Below are 13882 nucleotides of genomic sequence, written 5' to 3'. Positions count from 1 at the left end.
AGTCCCTTATACTGCAAGGAGATCCAACCAGTCCATTCTAAAGGAGATCAATCCTGGATGTTCATTGGAGGGACTGATGCTAAAGCTGAAACTGCAATACTTTGGCCACCTCATGCGACGAGTTGACTCACTGGAAAATACTCTGATGCTGGGAAAGGTTGGGGGCGGGAGGAGAAGGGGATGACAGAGAATGAGATGGCTGGATGGCATCACCGACTCTGTGGACATGAGTTTGAGTGAACTCCGGGAGTTGGTGATGGACAGGGAGGCCTGGCGTGCTGTGATTCATGGGGTCGCGGAGAGTCGGACACGACTGAGCGACTGAACTGAACTGAACTGAACTGAACTCTTTGCCTTGTGATCAAATGGGAGTGAAGCTTTTATCTCCTGTAGGAATACAGAAATTCAATGGAATTACTTTTGCTGTGCCACTGGAATAAGTTTACTATGCTGTTATGGCATGTGGTTTCCAGGTATTCTAAGAAATCCTGGTAATGCTTATTCATGTGTGTTTGCTAGAAAAATACTGCATGCTGTTTTTTGTTTCTAAAAGAAAAAAAAGAATTATATATATATTTTTCTTTTTTGAGAGACAGAGAGGGACTATGATTGGTAGTCCATTTTTTTAATAAAAAATATTTATTTATTTATTGGCTGTGCAGGGTCTTCGCTGCTCCTTGGGCTTTTCTCTAGTTGCAGGATGTGGGCTTCTCACTGTGGTGGCTTCTCTAGTTGCAAAGCATGGGCTCTAGGGCGTGTGGGATTCAGCAGTTTTAGTTGCCAAGCTCTAGGGCACAGGCTCAATAATTGTGGCACATGGGCTTAGTATCTCTGCAGCATGTGGGAATTTTCCCAAATCAGGGAGGGAACCCGAGTCCCCTGCATTGGCAGGAGGACTCTTTACCACTGAGCCACGAGGGAAGTGGAAATAATTATTTTTGACTTGTCATTTTATTGAAAAAAAAAAAAAAAAAAGAAAGTTGGTTCTATTTATTATCTCTCACCTTAGTAAACAACATTTATAAAACCTGGTAGAATTTTTTAGTTATGGAAGTTAAAAACAAACCCACTGTATTTTTGTATTCCTCTAGAACAAGATGGGGGGACTACGGCTGATTACATGAAAAATATTTAAATTATATTGGCAAGACGTTAAGAAATTACAATTCTTAAAAATTCTGCAACATTCAGTTGGTTTAAATACAAGAGAATTTAGTTCAGAGGGTTGTTTGTATGTGTGTCCATTTAGAGAAAATAAGATGAAAACAACAAAGAACTTATTCCTAAGGGTTTCTACTACTATAAGTAGGGCAGATTAGAATCTCTAAAGGGCCTTCCTCTATAAATACATTTTAGATTTTGGATAAAAGATAATTTGCATTGCGAGACTTGAAGAAAGACTTTTCCAAAGCCAACCCCACACTACCCCCCAAATTAAATGAATATAAAATGCTTGAAATAAAAAATGAGCTAAAATCAGAATGGGAACACCAATACCAATACAAGAACCTGTAATTGAGCTTGTGCCCATGCACTGTAGGGCTGATAAATGAGATCTCTTAAAGACAGTTTATCCCAAAGAAATCCCAAAGAAGGCAATGCCAAAGAATGCTCAAACTACTGCACAAGTGCACTCATCTCACACACTTGTCAAGTAATGCTCAAAATTTTCCAAGCCAGGCTTCAGCAATACGTGAACTGTGAAATTCCAGATGTTCAAGCTGGTTTTAGAAAAGGCAGAGGAACCAGAGATCAAATTGCCAACATCCGCTGGATCATCGAAAAAGCAAGAGAGTTCCAAAAAGACATCTATCTCTGCTTTACTGACTATGCCAAAGTCTTTGACTGTGTGGATCACAATAAACTGTGGAACATTCTGAAAGAGATGGGAATACCAGACCACCTGACCTGCCTCTTGAGAAACCTATATACAGGTCAGGAAGCAACAGTTAGAACTGGACACAGAACAACAGCCTGGTTCCAAATAGGAAAAGGAGTACGTCAAGGCTGTATACTGTCACCCTGCTTATTTAACTTATATGCAGAGTATATCATGAGAAATTCTGGGCTGGAGGAAGCACAAACTGGAATCAAGATTGCCGGGAGAAATATCAACAACCTCAGATATGCAGATGATACCACCCTTATGGCAGAAAGTGAAGAACTAAAGAGCCTCTTGGTAAAAGTGAAAGAGGAGAGTGAAAAAGTTGACTTAAAGCTTAACATTCAGAAAAATAAGATCATGGCATCCAGTCCCATCACTTCATGACAAATAGGTGGGGAAACAGAGGAAATGGTGGCTGATTTTATTTTTGGGGGGCTCCAGAATCACTGTAGATGGTGACTGCAGCCATGAAATTAAAATACACTTGCTCCTTGGAAGGGAAGTTATGACCAATCTAGACAGCATATTAAAAAGCAAAGACATTACTTTGCCCACAAAGGTCTGTCTAGTCAAGGCTGTGGTTTTTTCAGTAGTCATGTATGGATGTGAGAGTTGGACTATAAAGAAAGCTGAGCACCAAAGAATTGATGCTTTTGAACTGTGGTGCTGGAGAAGACTCTTGAGAGTCCCTTGAAGAGCAGGGAGATCCAACCAGTCCATCCTAAAGGAGATCAGTCCCAAGTGTTCATTGGAAGGACTGATGTTGAACTTGAAACTCCAATACTTGGGCCACCTGATACGAAGAGCTGACTCATTGGAAAAGACCCTGATGCTGGGAAAGATTGAAGGGAGGAGGAGAAGGGGACGACAAAGGATGAGATGGTTGGATGGCATCACCGACTCAATGGACATGAGTTTGGGTAAACTCCGGGAGTTGGTGATGGACAGGGAGGCCTGGCATGCTGGGGTCCATGGGGTCACAAAGAGTCAGACACGACTGGGCGACTGAACTGAACTGAACTGAAAGACAGTTTAAATAGTCCTAGGTCCTGGCAGAGGCAAAGGTGTACTGAATTTAACACAGATGAAGGCAGAATTAGTGAACTGCAAGAAGCTGTGGAAGAAATCACACAGAAGCTGTGGAAGAAATCACACAGAAAGCAGCAGAAAGAAAAAAATATTAGAAAAAGACTAATAGACATGGTTTCCCAGATAGTACTAATGGTAAAGAACCCGCCTCCCAGTTCAGGAGGTATAAGAGACACGGATTCAATCCCTGGGTTGGACAATTCCTTGGAGGAGGGCATGGCAACCCACTCCACCATTCTTGCCTGCAGAATCCCAGGGACAGAGGACCCTTGTGGGCTATAGTCCAGTGGGTTGCAAAGAGTCAAATGTGACTGCAGCAACTTAGCACAGCACACACTAGAGACATGGAAGACAAAACAAAAAGAATGAAAATTTGTCTAACCAAAACCCCAGAAGGGAAGTTTAGCAAGGATGGAAAACAGGCAATATTTGAAGAAATAACAGCCAGTTTTCCACAGCTGAAATATATGAATCCAACAAAATATACACCACATTGGATAAAGAAATCTACAGATCCTATTCACTAAGAACAATGCAATTATGTTAACAATATAACAAAATTGTAATCTAGAAACTGCTCCAAACATTTAGAAATTTTAAAACATATTTTTAAACAATTCCAAACTAATTATAAGGAAATTGAAAACACATAAAACTGGAAAAAAGTGGAAATAGTATATGTTAATACTTTTAGGATTGAGCAACTGGATCCTTACAAGGAAATTTATGAACTTAGCTTATATTAAAAGAATTATAAGAAATTCAACAAGCTAAGCTTTCAAATTAAGGTGTTAGAAAAAGAATTTAAGGAAACAGGAGTAATGACAAGTGATAATTAATCAAACAGGAAACAAGTTCAACATAAGTAAAGTTACTTTTTGTATAAATGAATAAAAAAAAAACCTCATGAGATGGGCCAGGAAAAACAGAATAGAAGGCATAATGAAAACTTATCAGAAACTGATAAAGGGACATGACAGAAAAATAAGAGAATACTAAGAATAACTTCATGCCAAAAAATTTGAAGATGAAGATGCAATGGGAAAATTCCTGGAAAAATCTAACAAACAAGCAAAACAAAACCCCAAGCCAGATCTCAAATAGTTAAAGCAATTAAGGAAATGAACTATGTAGTTTAAAATAATTCCCACAAATCAAACAGCAGGTCCAGACTGTTTTACAGACGGTTTCATGTGACACATCATTTCAATCTTCTAAAAGCTCCTCGTTATAAAACATTCACCTACTTCATTCCATGAGGCTAATATAACATTAATCAAAACCTGAGGAGTGCAGCACAAGAAAGAAAGTTATAGGGCAGTCTCACTGATAAATATATGTGAAGAATCCCAGACATAAGCAAACCAAATCCGTAACTTTACAAAAAAGGATAACTATTTCCAAGCTCAGATTATCTCAAGAATGCAACCTAGGAAAAAATCAGTAACACTCGTTACATTAAAATTATCAGATTGAAACCACTTTATAAAAATCAAAACCGGACTTTCCTGGTGGTCCAGTTTAAGAGACGCTGCCTGCCAAAGCTGGCGACATGAGTTTGATCCCTGGTCCAGGCAGATTCCAAATGCCACAGGGCAATTAAGCCAACATACCATAAACACTGAAGCCCATGCTCCGCAACAAGAGAAGCCACCATTTGAGAAGCGCATGTACTGCAATTAGAGAGTAGGCCCCCACCTGCTATAACTAGAGAAAGTTCACACGCAGCAACAAAGACCCAGTGAAGCCATAAATAAATAAATTAAAAAAAAAAAATCAAAACCCAATGAAGCCCACTGGCTAAAACTACTGAGCCTGTGTGAGCTCTAGAGCCTGTGAGCCACAAGTACTGAGCCTATGTACCTACAGCCCGTGCTTCACACAGAGCCATGCTTCACACAGAGTAGCCCTGCTCACCACAACGAGAGAAAGCCAGTGTGCAGCAATAAAGACCCAATGCAATCAAAAAGAAATAAATAATAAAATAAAAAGCCTGTCACAAACATTATTCTTATTTGTGAAACATAAGAAGCATTCCCTTTAATAAGCCACTTCTATTCAGTTTTAAATTGTAGTCAAGTCATCTGCTTAGCACATGGGGGAGACAGAACACAAATGAATCTATGAATAAATATCATAAAGGGAGAAATCCTAAAGAATCTACAAACGCTTGATATAGGAAAGTTTGGCAAGGTGGCTGGATATAAGGTCAATTATATTTTTTAATACGCTAGCAATAAAGAGATTACACAGACAGATACATACTCCCACCTACTTATTTAATAACTACAAAGAAAAATAAGAAGTAACTAGCAGAGTCCCTTAGACTGCAAGGAGATCCAACCAGTCCATTCTAAAGGAGATCAATCCTGGGTGTTCATTGGAAGGACTGATGCTAAAGCTGAAACTCCAATACTTTGGCCACCTCATGTGACAAGTTGACTCACTGGAAAAGACTCTGATGCTGGGAGGGACTGGGGGCGGGAAGAGAAGGGGACGACAGAGAATGAGATGGCTGGATGGCATCAGTGACTTGATGGACATGAGTTTGAGTGAACTCCAGGAGTTGGTGATGGACAGGGAGGTCTGGTGTGCTGTGATTCATGGGGTAGCAGAGAGTCGGACACAACTAAGCGACTGAACTGAACTAGCTAGCAATACATTTTTTAAAGACATATAAGACTTTCACATAGAAAAATTTTATACTTTGTAACAACCTCAACAATAGTAGAGGTATTATGTTTATGCATATTATAAAAATGTCAATCTTCTTCAAGTTTATCTATTCAAGTTTATCAAGTTTAACATTTACCTATTAAGATTCAATTTAACTCCAATTAAAATTTCAACAGGAGATAATCAAAGCTGCAAAAAGGCCAAATTATGCCTACAGTTGAAAAAGGCTAAAATGTCTGCCCTAACAGACACTAAAATTTATTATTATTATAAAGACAATGTAGTATGGGCACAGAAATGGGCAAACACATCAACAGAATATGGTAAGAAAATACAGAAGCAGACCATGCTCTGGTATTTCCCAGAGAGAGGAAGTGTGGATTTCTTTAGTAAAGTATGGGACAATGTGTTATCCATATCAACAAAGAATGAAACTGGAACCCCGTGTCATTCCAAACACAAAAATAAATTCCAGATGGATTAAACACAAATGTGAAAGACAAAAACCTCAAACATTTTAGGGAGAAATAAAAAAAGTATCTTTATAACATGCAGGAATATTTTATAAATCAAAAGACAGGAAGTACTAACCAAGAAGTAAAAGACTGATAAATCTGACATTTAAATTAAGAATGTCTGCAGGGCCCAGGTTCGATCCCTGGTCAGGGAACTTAAGATTCCACAAGACTTGTGGCGCAGCCAAGAATAAAAAAGAATGTCTGTTAATCAAATCATTATTTTACCTAAAAATAGGTAAATATATGCATGAGAGGGATTTCATAGAAATAGTGAGGAACAATAAACATACAGTATGACACTTAGAGCATCGGGAACCAGATACATACAACATCATAACGAGATACCAATCTACACCTACTGGATTAAACAAGAGTTGATATCTGAGTAGTACTGGTGAAGAAGTAGACTGAAGGGTACTCCCATTTACTATGGATATACATATGAAAAAATTTTGGAAAATAGTTTGCTTATTTCATTGAACAGGAAGGCAAGTTGCCATATAGTCAATTAAATATTAAACAGCAACCAACAAGAACATACTTGCATGTAGAGGAAGTTTAGAAATACGTTGAGTAAAGCAAGTTAAGCCTCAGAAACAATATGATACCATCTGCCTGACCAAAACCAAGCAAAACTAAACAAGTAACTGTTTAGGGAAACATGTATGTGATACACTTTTGAAAAATGCAAGAAAATGACAACTCTAAAATTCAGGATAGTGATTACCTCTAAAGTAGGGCAGAAAGAATGGCATTAAAATGGAGCACACAGATAAACTTCAAAAATTATCAGTGTTCTAGTCCAGGGATAGCTAATTTGGGCCCACTCCCCTTATTATTAATAAAGTTTTACTGGAACACAGCCACATTCACTCATTCACAGATGAGCTATGATTGCTCTTAAGCTACAACAACAGAACTGAGCAGGTGAGACCGAGACCGTCTGGACTGAAAAGCCTAAAATATTTACTCTCTAGTCTGCTACCGCAAACATTCATTAACCTCTGTGCCAACTGTGCTGAACTCACAGGGGTTCACTTTACTGTTATGCTTCATAAGCCATAATCTGAACTGTATTTTTCTTATTTTAGAATTTTCTTCAGCTTTTTACTTTAAAATAATTATAGTTTCACAGGAAGTTGCACATGTATTTTTCCACATACATAAAATGTATTATTAAACACTTTTTGGAAAGTCTTTCCCTGAACTGTGCATTTCATTAATTGGGAAATTATTAGTGACCATGACATAAATTATATTTAAAAATATATAAATCAAACATGAAAAATATGAACAACAAAAAACTGAAACTGCTAGCAAGCATCTGGTTCTTAAGAACACAGAACAGCACTAACAAGCCAATAAAACACATACCTGAAAAGATTAACAGGTTTAATATTTACTTTCTTGGTTAAATCTGACTGTATGGAAGATACATTATCCACCAAGTAACTTTCCTTCCCTTTTAATATGCATTTTTCAAGATCCTACCCTAAAAAAATCATGTAACTAAATGTTTGCCTTCCTCTACAAATGGAAAATCATTCACCAACTATAGAAACTTGGCCTCATTAATGTACTTCATAAAATATTACATAACCAGCAGGTAACTGATTGCTATTAAAAACCTATATCAAATCTAAATAGCGGATCCTTACTGAGTTAGCAAATCCACAGCACAAGGAAGTGGTGGAAGAAGATGCTGAATTACTTCCTCAGTAAGGAGATCACCGCAGTGGGCAACAAAGCTCTTGATAGCTGAAAAACAGAACAGACCTTTACTTAGCAGAATGTAATGAAGCATGAAAAAAAGCATTCAATTTTTGTACAGCATTCACATTTTTTTAAGAAGAAATGTGTGAAAACCAAAAAAATTCTTGAAATTCCAGTAAAAAGGAACCTAGTATCTTCTACTTCCAGTGAAACTGAAAAAACAAACAAAAAAAAACAAATCAAACTTCCTAGAATTACTAAAAGAGACCAAAAACCAAATCAACAAATTGTTGCTTTCTTGGGGTTTTACTCAGCCCTTAAACTCAGAAGTAGACCTTCAAGTCTACCAATTCAACGCTAGTTCTGAGGAACCTGGTTGACTTTTAAGTCAGCATGTTAGGTTTTACAGATGTTACTTGAAACATACAAGTTTTCATAAGGAGTTATCACATATATAGAAATAAGTGAATATTTAAAATTTAGACTCAGTTTCAAGGAAGCATTAATTTTGGTTTTGTTGATTCATGTCATTTTTACTCTTAAAAAAGATGTTTTTTTAAGAAAATGTGCTTCAGAATAAAGTCTGTGTTTCCATGTCTTTTCCTTAGCTCAAATTTTCAAAGTGGATACTATTTTTAATGTTCTATGTGTTGTAGAAGGGAACCATATATATAAAAAGCTAAAAAGAAACTATACTTAGTCGATAATAACTTCAACTCTAGTTTTTCTGAAAATAGAAATGAATGCCCACTTAACATAAAGCAATCTTGACATTTCTCAAGTAGATCATTATAATAAAATATCCCAAAGAGAAGAATGCTTAAATTTGTTTTTTTATATCATACTTCTGTTATAATAATTGCCAACAAATCAATTATTTCAATAACAAAAATCACCGGAAGCAGATTCTCCCCCTCAAGTTAAAACATACAAGTATATGTGAAGTTAAAAGATGGAAAAAGCCAGAGAAAAGGGAGAGAAAAACTAAACTCAACCTACCACAGAGAGCGCCAGCGCGTCCTTCCAAGGTTACCTGCCATGTGAAGGAGTCTCCTCGGCTCTTCTCCGTTTCTAGATCTTTAGGAGACACTGGGAAGACACACTTCCACAAGAGCAGTACTCGAGCAAGGTGATGACTGACAAATGCAGGACCTGTAATTTATTCAACCTGTCACTGGCACAAGAACCCGAGGTGGTTACTCTTTAAAACCCTTCCCTTTTAAAAGAAACATATTTTAATCCACTACTGCTGGATTGGACTTCCCTGGTAGCTCAGACAGTAAAGCCTCTGTCTACAATGCGGGAGACCTGGGTTTGATCCCTGGGTCGGGAAGATTTCCTGGAGAAGGAAATGGCAACCCACTCCAGTACTCTTGCCTAGAAAATCCCATGGACCGAGGAGCCTGGTGTCCATGGGGTCGCAAAGAGTTGGACACGACTGAGCAACTTCACTTCACTTCACTCACTGCTGGATTACTTCGTCCCTCTGGTTCCAACGAATGTACTACTGGGTCAGTGACTATCTTAAAGCGCTGGAGTAGAGAGAGGAAAAACAAGGAACTGACAGCAAAGTCTGCGCTCTGGTGTCTGCTCTTCTACTACTGCTGTGACCTCTTTAAGCCTCAATTTCTTCGAACTGTAAAATGAAGCTGGAACAACCTGCACTGTTTATCTCCAAAGATCTGTCCGGAGCCAAACAACAGAATGCACTTTAAATTAAGCCTAAAAATCTAATGTACCTGCATAAATGCAAAGTACTATTGTCGTGGTAACAAATAACACTGTATCCTGAGAGTAATTCTTTTAAAAAAAAATATTTATTTGGCTGTGTTAGGTCTTAGCTGTGGCACGTGGGATCCAGATTCCTGATGAAGGATCAATCCCAGGGCCACCTGCACTAGGAGCTCAGAGTCTTAACCACTGGATCATCAGGGAAGTACCCTAATTCTAACTTTTGATAGCAACTTACTCCAGGTCAAAAATCAGACATGATTAAATCCAAAGGCAAATTTTTTTTTTAAAGATTTCAGAGCAACATTTATAAACTGAAAACAGTAAAATAAGCCATATTCACTCCTTACTCATTACTTTCTTTGATGAAGTAATAATTAAAACATCCTAGGACTGGGATAAAATAAGGAAATAGGAGTAAGGCAATTAGGAATAAGTGACTTTAAAAGGTTTCTGTGAGTGTGCACACAGGCACACTCATATAAAGTGGTCTGTGGGAAAACAGAAAATTCTGAATGCAAAATTTAATCAGACACCAAAAAACAAAGTAGGTATGCTGTCACTGGAATATCCACAGTTAACAAAAAGCTTAATAGTATTTGCCCTTAAGATATCTCACTAACTCAACAGTGAACAAAGTAGCATCACTTTTCAGAGAGGTATGAGGATAATTTATTTCAGAAGTGTATGTAAATACACTTTATGTATTTATGTATTTATTTATGTATGTAAATACACTTCAGAAGTGTAAGTTAATAAACGTGAGTTTATAGTAATTACACTTTATGTATTTATTTATGTATGTAAAAACACTTCAGAACTGTAAGTTAATAAACGTGAGTTTATAGTAATTACAAAGTTAAATAAGACTAAGTTTATTCACACCAAGAATAACACTGGATCTAACAAAAACCAAACATACATGGAGATGCCTGCAATTGAATCAAAGGCACTAATATGGCATCAGAGAAATTGAAGTGTAGCAAAAGGGGTTAAAAATGTTCACATTTAAGAACTGGATATAAATGTGGTCTACCTGAGTTGAGGTTTGTTCAGAACAATGAATATATTAAAAATAACAATGAAAACTATAAACGATGAAGGAAATGCTGAAAATGCAAAAGAAGTGTTAAAACTGCCAGGCAAAAATCAATAAAGCACTCAGTTCAGTTCAGTTCAGTCGGTCAGTCGTGTCCGACTCTTTGTGACCCCATGAACCGCAGCATGCCAGGCCTCCCTGTCCATCACCAACTCCCGAAGTCCACCCAAACCCATGTCCATTGAGTCGATGATGCCATCCAACCATCTCAACCTCTGTCGTCCCCTTCTCCTCCTGCCCTCAATCTTTCCCAGCATCAGGGTCTTTTCAAATGAGTCAGCTCTTCAGATCAGGTGGTCAAAGTATTGGAGTTTCAGCTTCAAAATCAGTCCTACCAATGAACACCCAGGACTGATCTCCTTGCAGTGCAAAGGACTCTCAAGAGTCTTCTCCAACACCACAGTTCAAAACCATCAATTCTTTGGTGCTCATCTTTCTTCACAGTCCAACTCTCACATCCATACATGACCACAGGAAAAACCATAGCCTTGACTAGACGGACCTTGGTTGGCAAAGTAATGTCTCTGCTTTTTAATATGCTATCTAGGTTAGTCATAACTTTCCTTCCAAGGAGTAAGCGTCTTTTAATTTCATGGCTGCAATCACCATCTGCAGTGATTTTGGAGCCCAGAAAAATATAGTCAGCCACTATTTCCACGGTTTTCCCCATCTATTTGCCATGAAGTGATGGGACTGGATGCCATGATCTTAGTTTTCTGAATGTTGAGCTTTAAGCCAACTTTTTCACTCTCCTCTTTCACTTTCATCAAGAGGCTCTTTAGTTCTTCTTCACTTTCTGCCATAAGGGTGGTGTCATCTGCATATCCGAGGTTATTGATATTTCTCCCGGCAATCTTGATTCCAGCTTGTGCTTCCTCCAGCCCAGCGTTTCTCATGATGTACTCTGCATATAAATTAAATAAGCAGGGTGACAACATACAGACTGTCACCTAAATTCCACTCCACCAAATATAATCAGAGCTCCTTGGAGAAACAACTTGTTGTAAGCTGAAGCAGAAATTATGATGTAAAAACTGAGACATCTTGCCATGTCAAAAATAAAGATGTTATCAAAAGAACATTAGGTTCATGTTAAAAGGACACAGGGGGCCTTCCCAGGTGGTACAGTGGATACGAATCCACCTGCAAATTCAGGGGACATGGGTTCGATCCCTGGTTGAGGAAGACTGCACATGCCATGGAAGAACTACTGTGCCTGTGCACCACAACTACTGACCTCATGGGCTGCAACTACTGAAGCCCATGCACCTAGAACCTGTGTTGTGCAATTGAGAGCCGCTGTGATGAGAAGCCCATGAACCACAAGTAGAGAGTAGCCCCCACCTGCTGCAAGTAGAGAAAGCCCTCGCACAGCAACAAAGACCCAGTGCAACCAAAAATTAAAAAAAAAAACAACAAAGGACATAGGAACCAACTAGCAGGGGCTCCCAAAGACAATTTGAGGATCAAAGGAATAATGACTGCAATGGACTGAAATACATAAATACACAAGATCTGTGAGTTTATAATGATACCTAAAACCAAAATCTCACTCATCTTTGAAATTAGGACAGTAACACATTCTAAAAAGAGAATAAAGTGAAAGAATAATGTATTTTTTTAAAAAGCCCAAGAAAACAATTGAAAAACATTAATTTTTTTTATCCTTTTGGTATGTTGAATATGAATATGCACAAAACAGGATGCCCTAATCCCTTATATAGAGGCTCTCTTGTAGTCTTCTTCCAATGGGATTACCCTGTTTTGAAAGCTTTTGTTCATTAAAACCTTATACTTATTAGCTTATTTTCTCCTTTAATTAACCAAGAATAATCAATACAGCAGGCAAAAAACACCTAGACAAAAGTAAATAAAAGTTTGACTACATTATTACCATCACATTGTGAAATCATTGTCTATGTCAGATGCCAACAAGCAGTTCTATTAAGGCCCAGAGAGTAAACATTTTTGGCTTTGAAAGCCATACCGTCTCTGCTGCAGTTACTCAATTCTGCCACTGCAGGGCCTGAACATTAGGAACAATATGTAAACTAACAATGTTGGTTGTATTTAACAAAAGTTTATTTATGCACACTGAAAACTGACTTTTATATATTTCTCATGTATCACAAAACACTCTATTTTTGTTTTCAAACTATGAAAAACATAAAAACCATTCTTAGCTAATGGGCTGTATGAAACAGGTGGCAAGCCAGATTTGGCACACAGGCTGAACTCTGATGTAGTCCAATAAGTCTTTTTAATCACCTCAAAAACATTACTTAAAGTGGCTCTTCATTTATGATGGCTTATTTTAGATCATATTTAGATCATATTACTTTTAGATCATATTACTTCAGAGGTGTCAAAATGGTTTGCTGGTCAAACCCATCAAGTTTTATATCCTAAAACTAAACCAAACAACTATAAAAAGAAAATTAGAGTATAGCTTTAATAAAGTCATAAAACTGAGTTTTAAAGTTATTAGATGTAAATATAATAGTCATGATCATAAAATAATTACTAATTTTTTAATAAATATAATTTAAACGTGCCCTATCCTCATCAATGTTATCACTTTATTAGTGTCACCAATTCTCAGAACAATTACAACAGAACTGGATTCATGGGCTATCATATGTTCTCTTGCCTATCTTTAAACTGTGGAAAAATTTTTTTCATGAAGATAGATATGAATGATTTTTGGAAAAACCAGAGTTAAGTGTGAAAGCTGATCAAATTGGCTTATCCTACCTAAGGCTCATAAACTGGTCTTAAAAGAGAATTTCAAATAAGGACATCTGAAAACATTCTGAGAATTAGATAAAATAAGTATATGGTTTCTTAAGGTGACTGCTAGGAGAAAAATTTTTATATCAATATTTAAATTCTGGTATATATCCAACTTTAAGTTAGTCTTATCAAATCATACATTAGAATATTTATATTCAGAAACCCCCACATAGTTTGTAGTTTTGTAAGCCCTCTACAAAACTGTTACCTAAGGTCATCAGTGCAGCAATCAACAGCCATCCGGCCTGTGTGCGCTGAGCTGAAAGACGACTGTTTTGAGCAGCAGAACACAGCAAATCCTCTGCTAACGCCATAATAATCTATTGATGTATAGAAGAACAAGGTAAAAACAAGTGTATCAGTTTATAGGTAACCTGA

General features: G+C 37.4%; 1 protein-coding gene and 1 long non-coding RNA gene across 13 annotated transcripts in view; one reads left to right on the top strand and one right to left on the bottom strand.

The window, feature by feature from the left end:
• HEATR5A (HEAT repeat containing 5A) overlaps positions 1 to 13882 on the bottom strand; it is a 104451-nt gene that overhangs the window by 52322 nt on the left and 38247 nt on the right. For all 12 annotated transcript variants that reach the window (XM_088829504.1, XM_088829502.1, XM_055418206.2 and 9 more), the window contains 3 exons: positions 13713 to 13824; positions 8881 to 9033; positions 7827 to 7926 (listed from right to left, as the gene is read on the bottom strand). In XM_088829504.1, the coding sequence (XP_088685630.1) occupies positions 7827 to 7926; positions 8881 to 9033; positions 13713 to 13824 (365 nt within the window). The remainder of the gene's footprint in view (positions 1 to 7826; positions 7927 to 8880; positions 9034 to 13712; positions 13825 to 13882) is intronic.
• The window catches only part of LOC129550498 (uncharacterized), a 74378-nt gene that overhangs the window by 41249 nt on the left and 19247 nt on the right, over positions 1 to 13882 (top strand). The window lies entirely within an intron of this gene.

Source organism: Moschus berezovskii, chromosome 21 (genome assembly GCF_049115385.1).
Source record: "Moschus berezovskii isolate FMDL1 chromosome 21, NW_MosBer_1.0, whole genome shotgun sequence".
Taxonomy (NCBI): domain Eukaryota; kingdom Metazoa; phylum Chordata; class Mammalia; order Artiodactyla; family Moschidae; genus Moschus; species Moschus berezovskii.
Note: the sequence above shows the minus strand (reverse complement) of the source record. Positions and strands in the feature narration are given on the sequence as shown.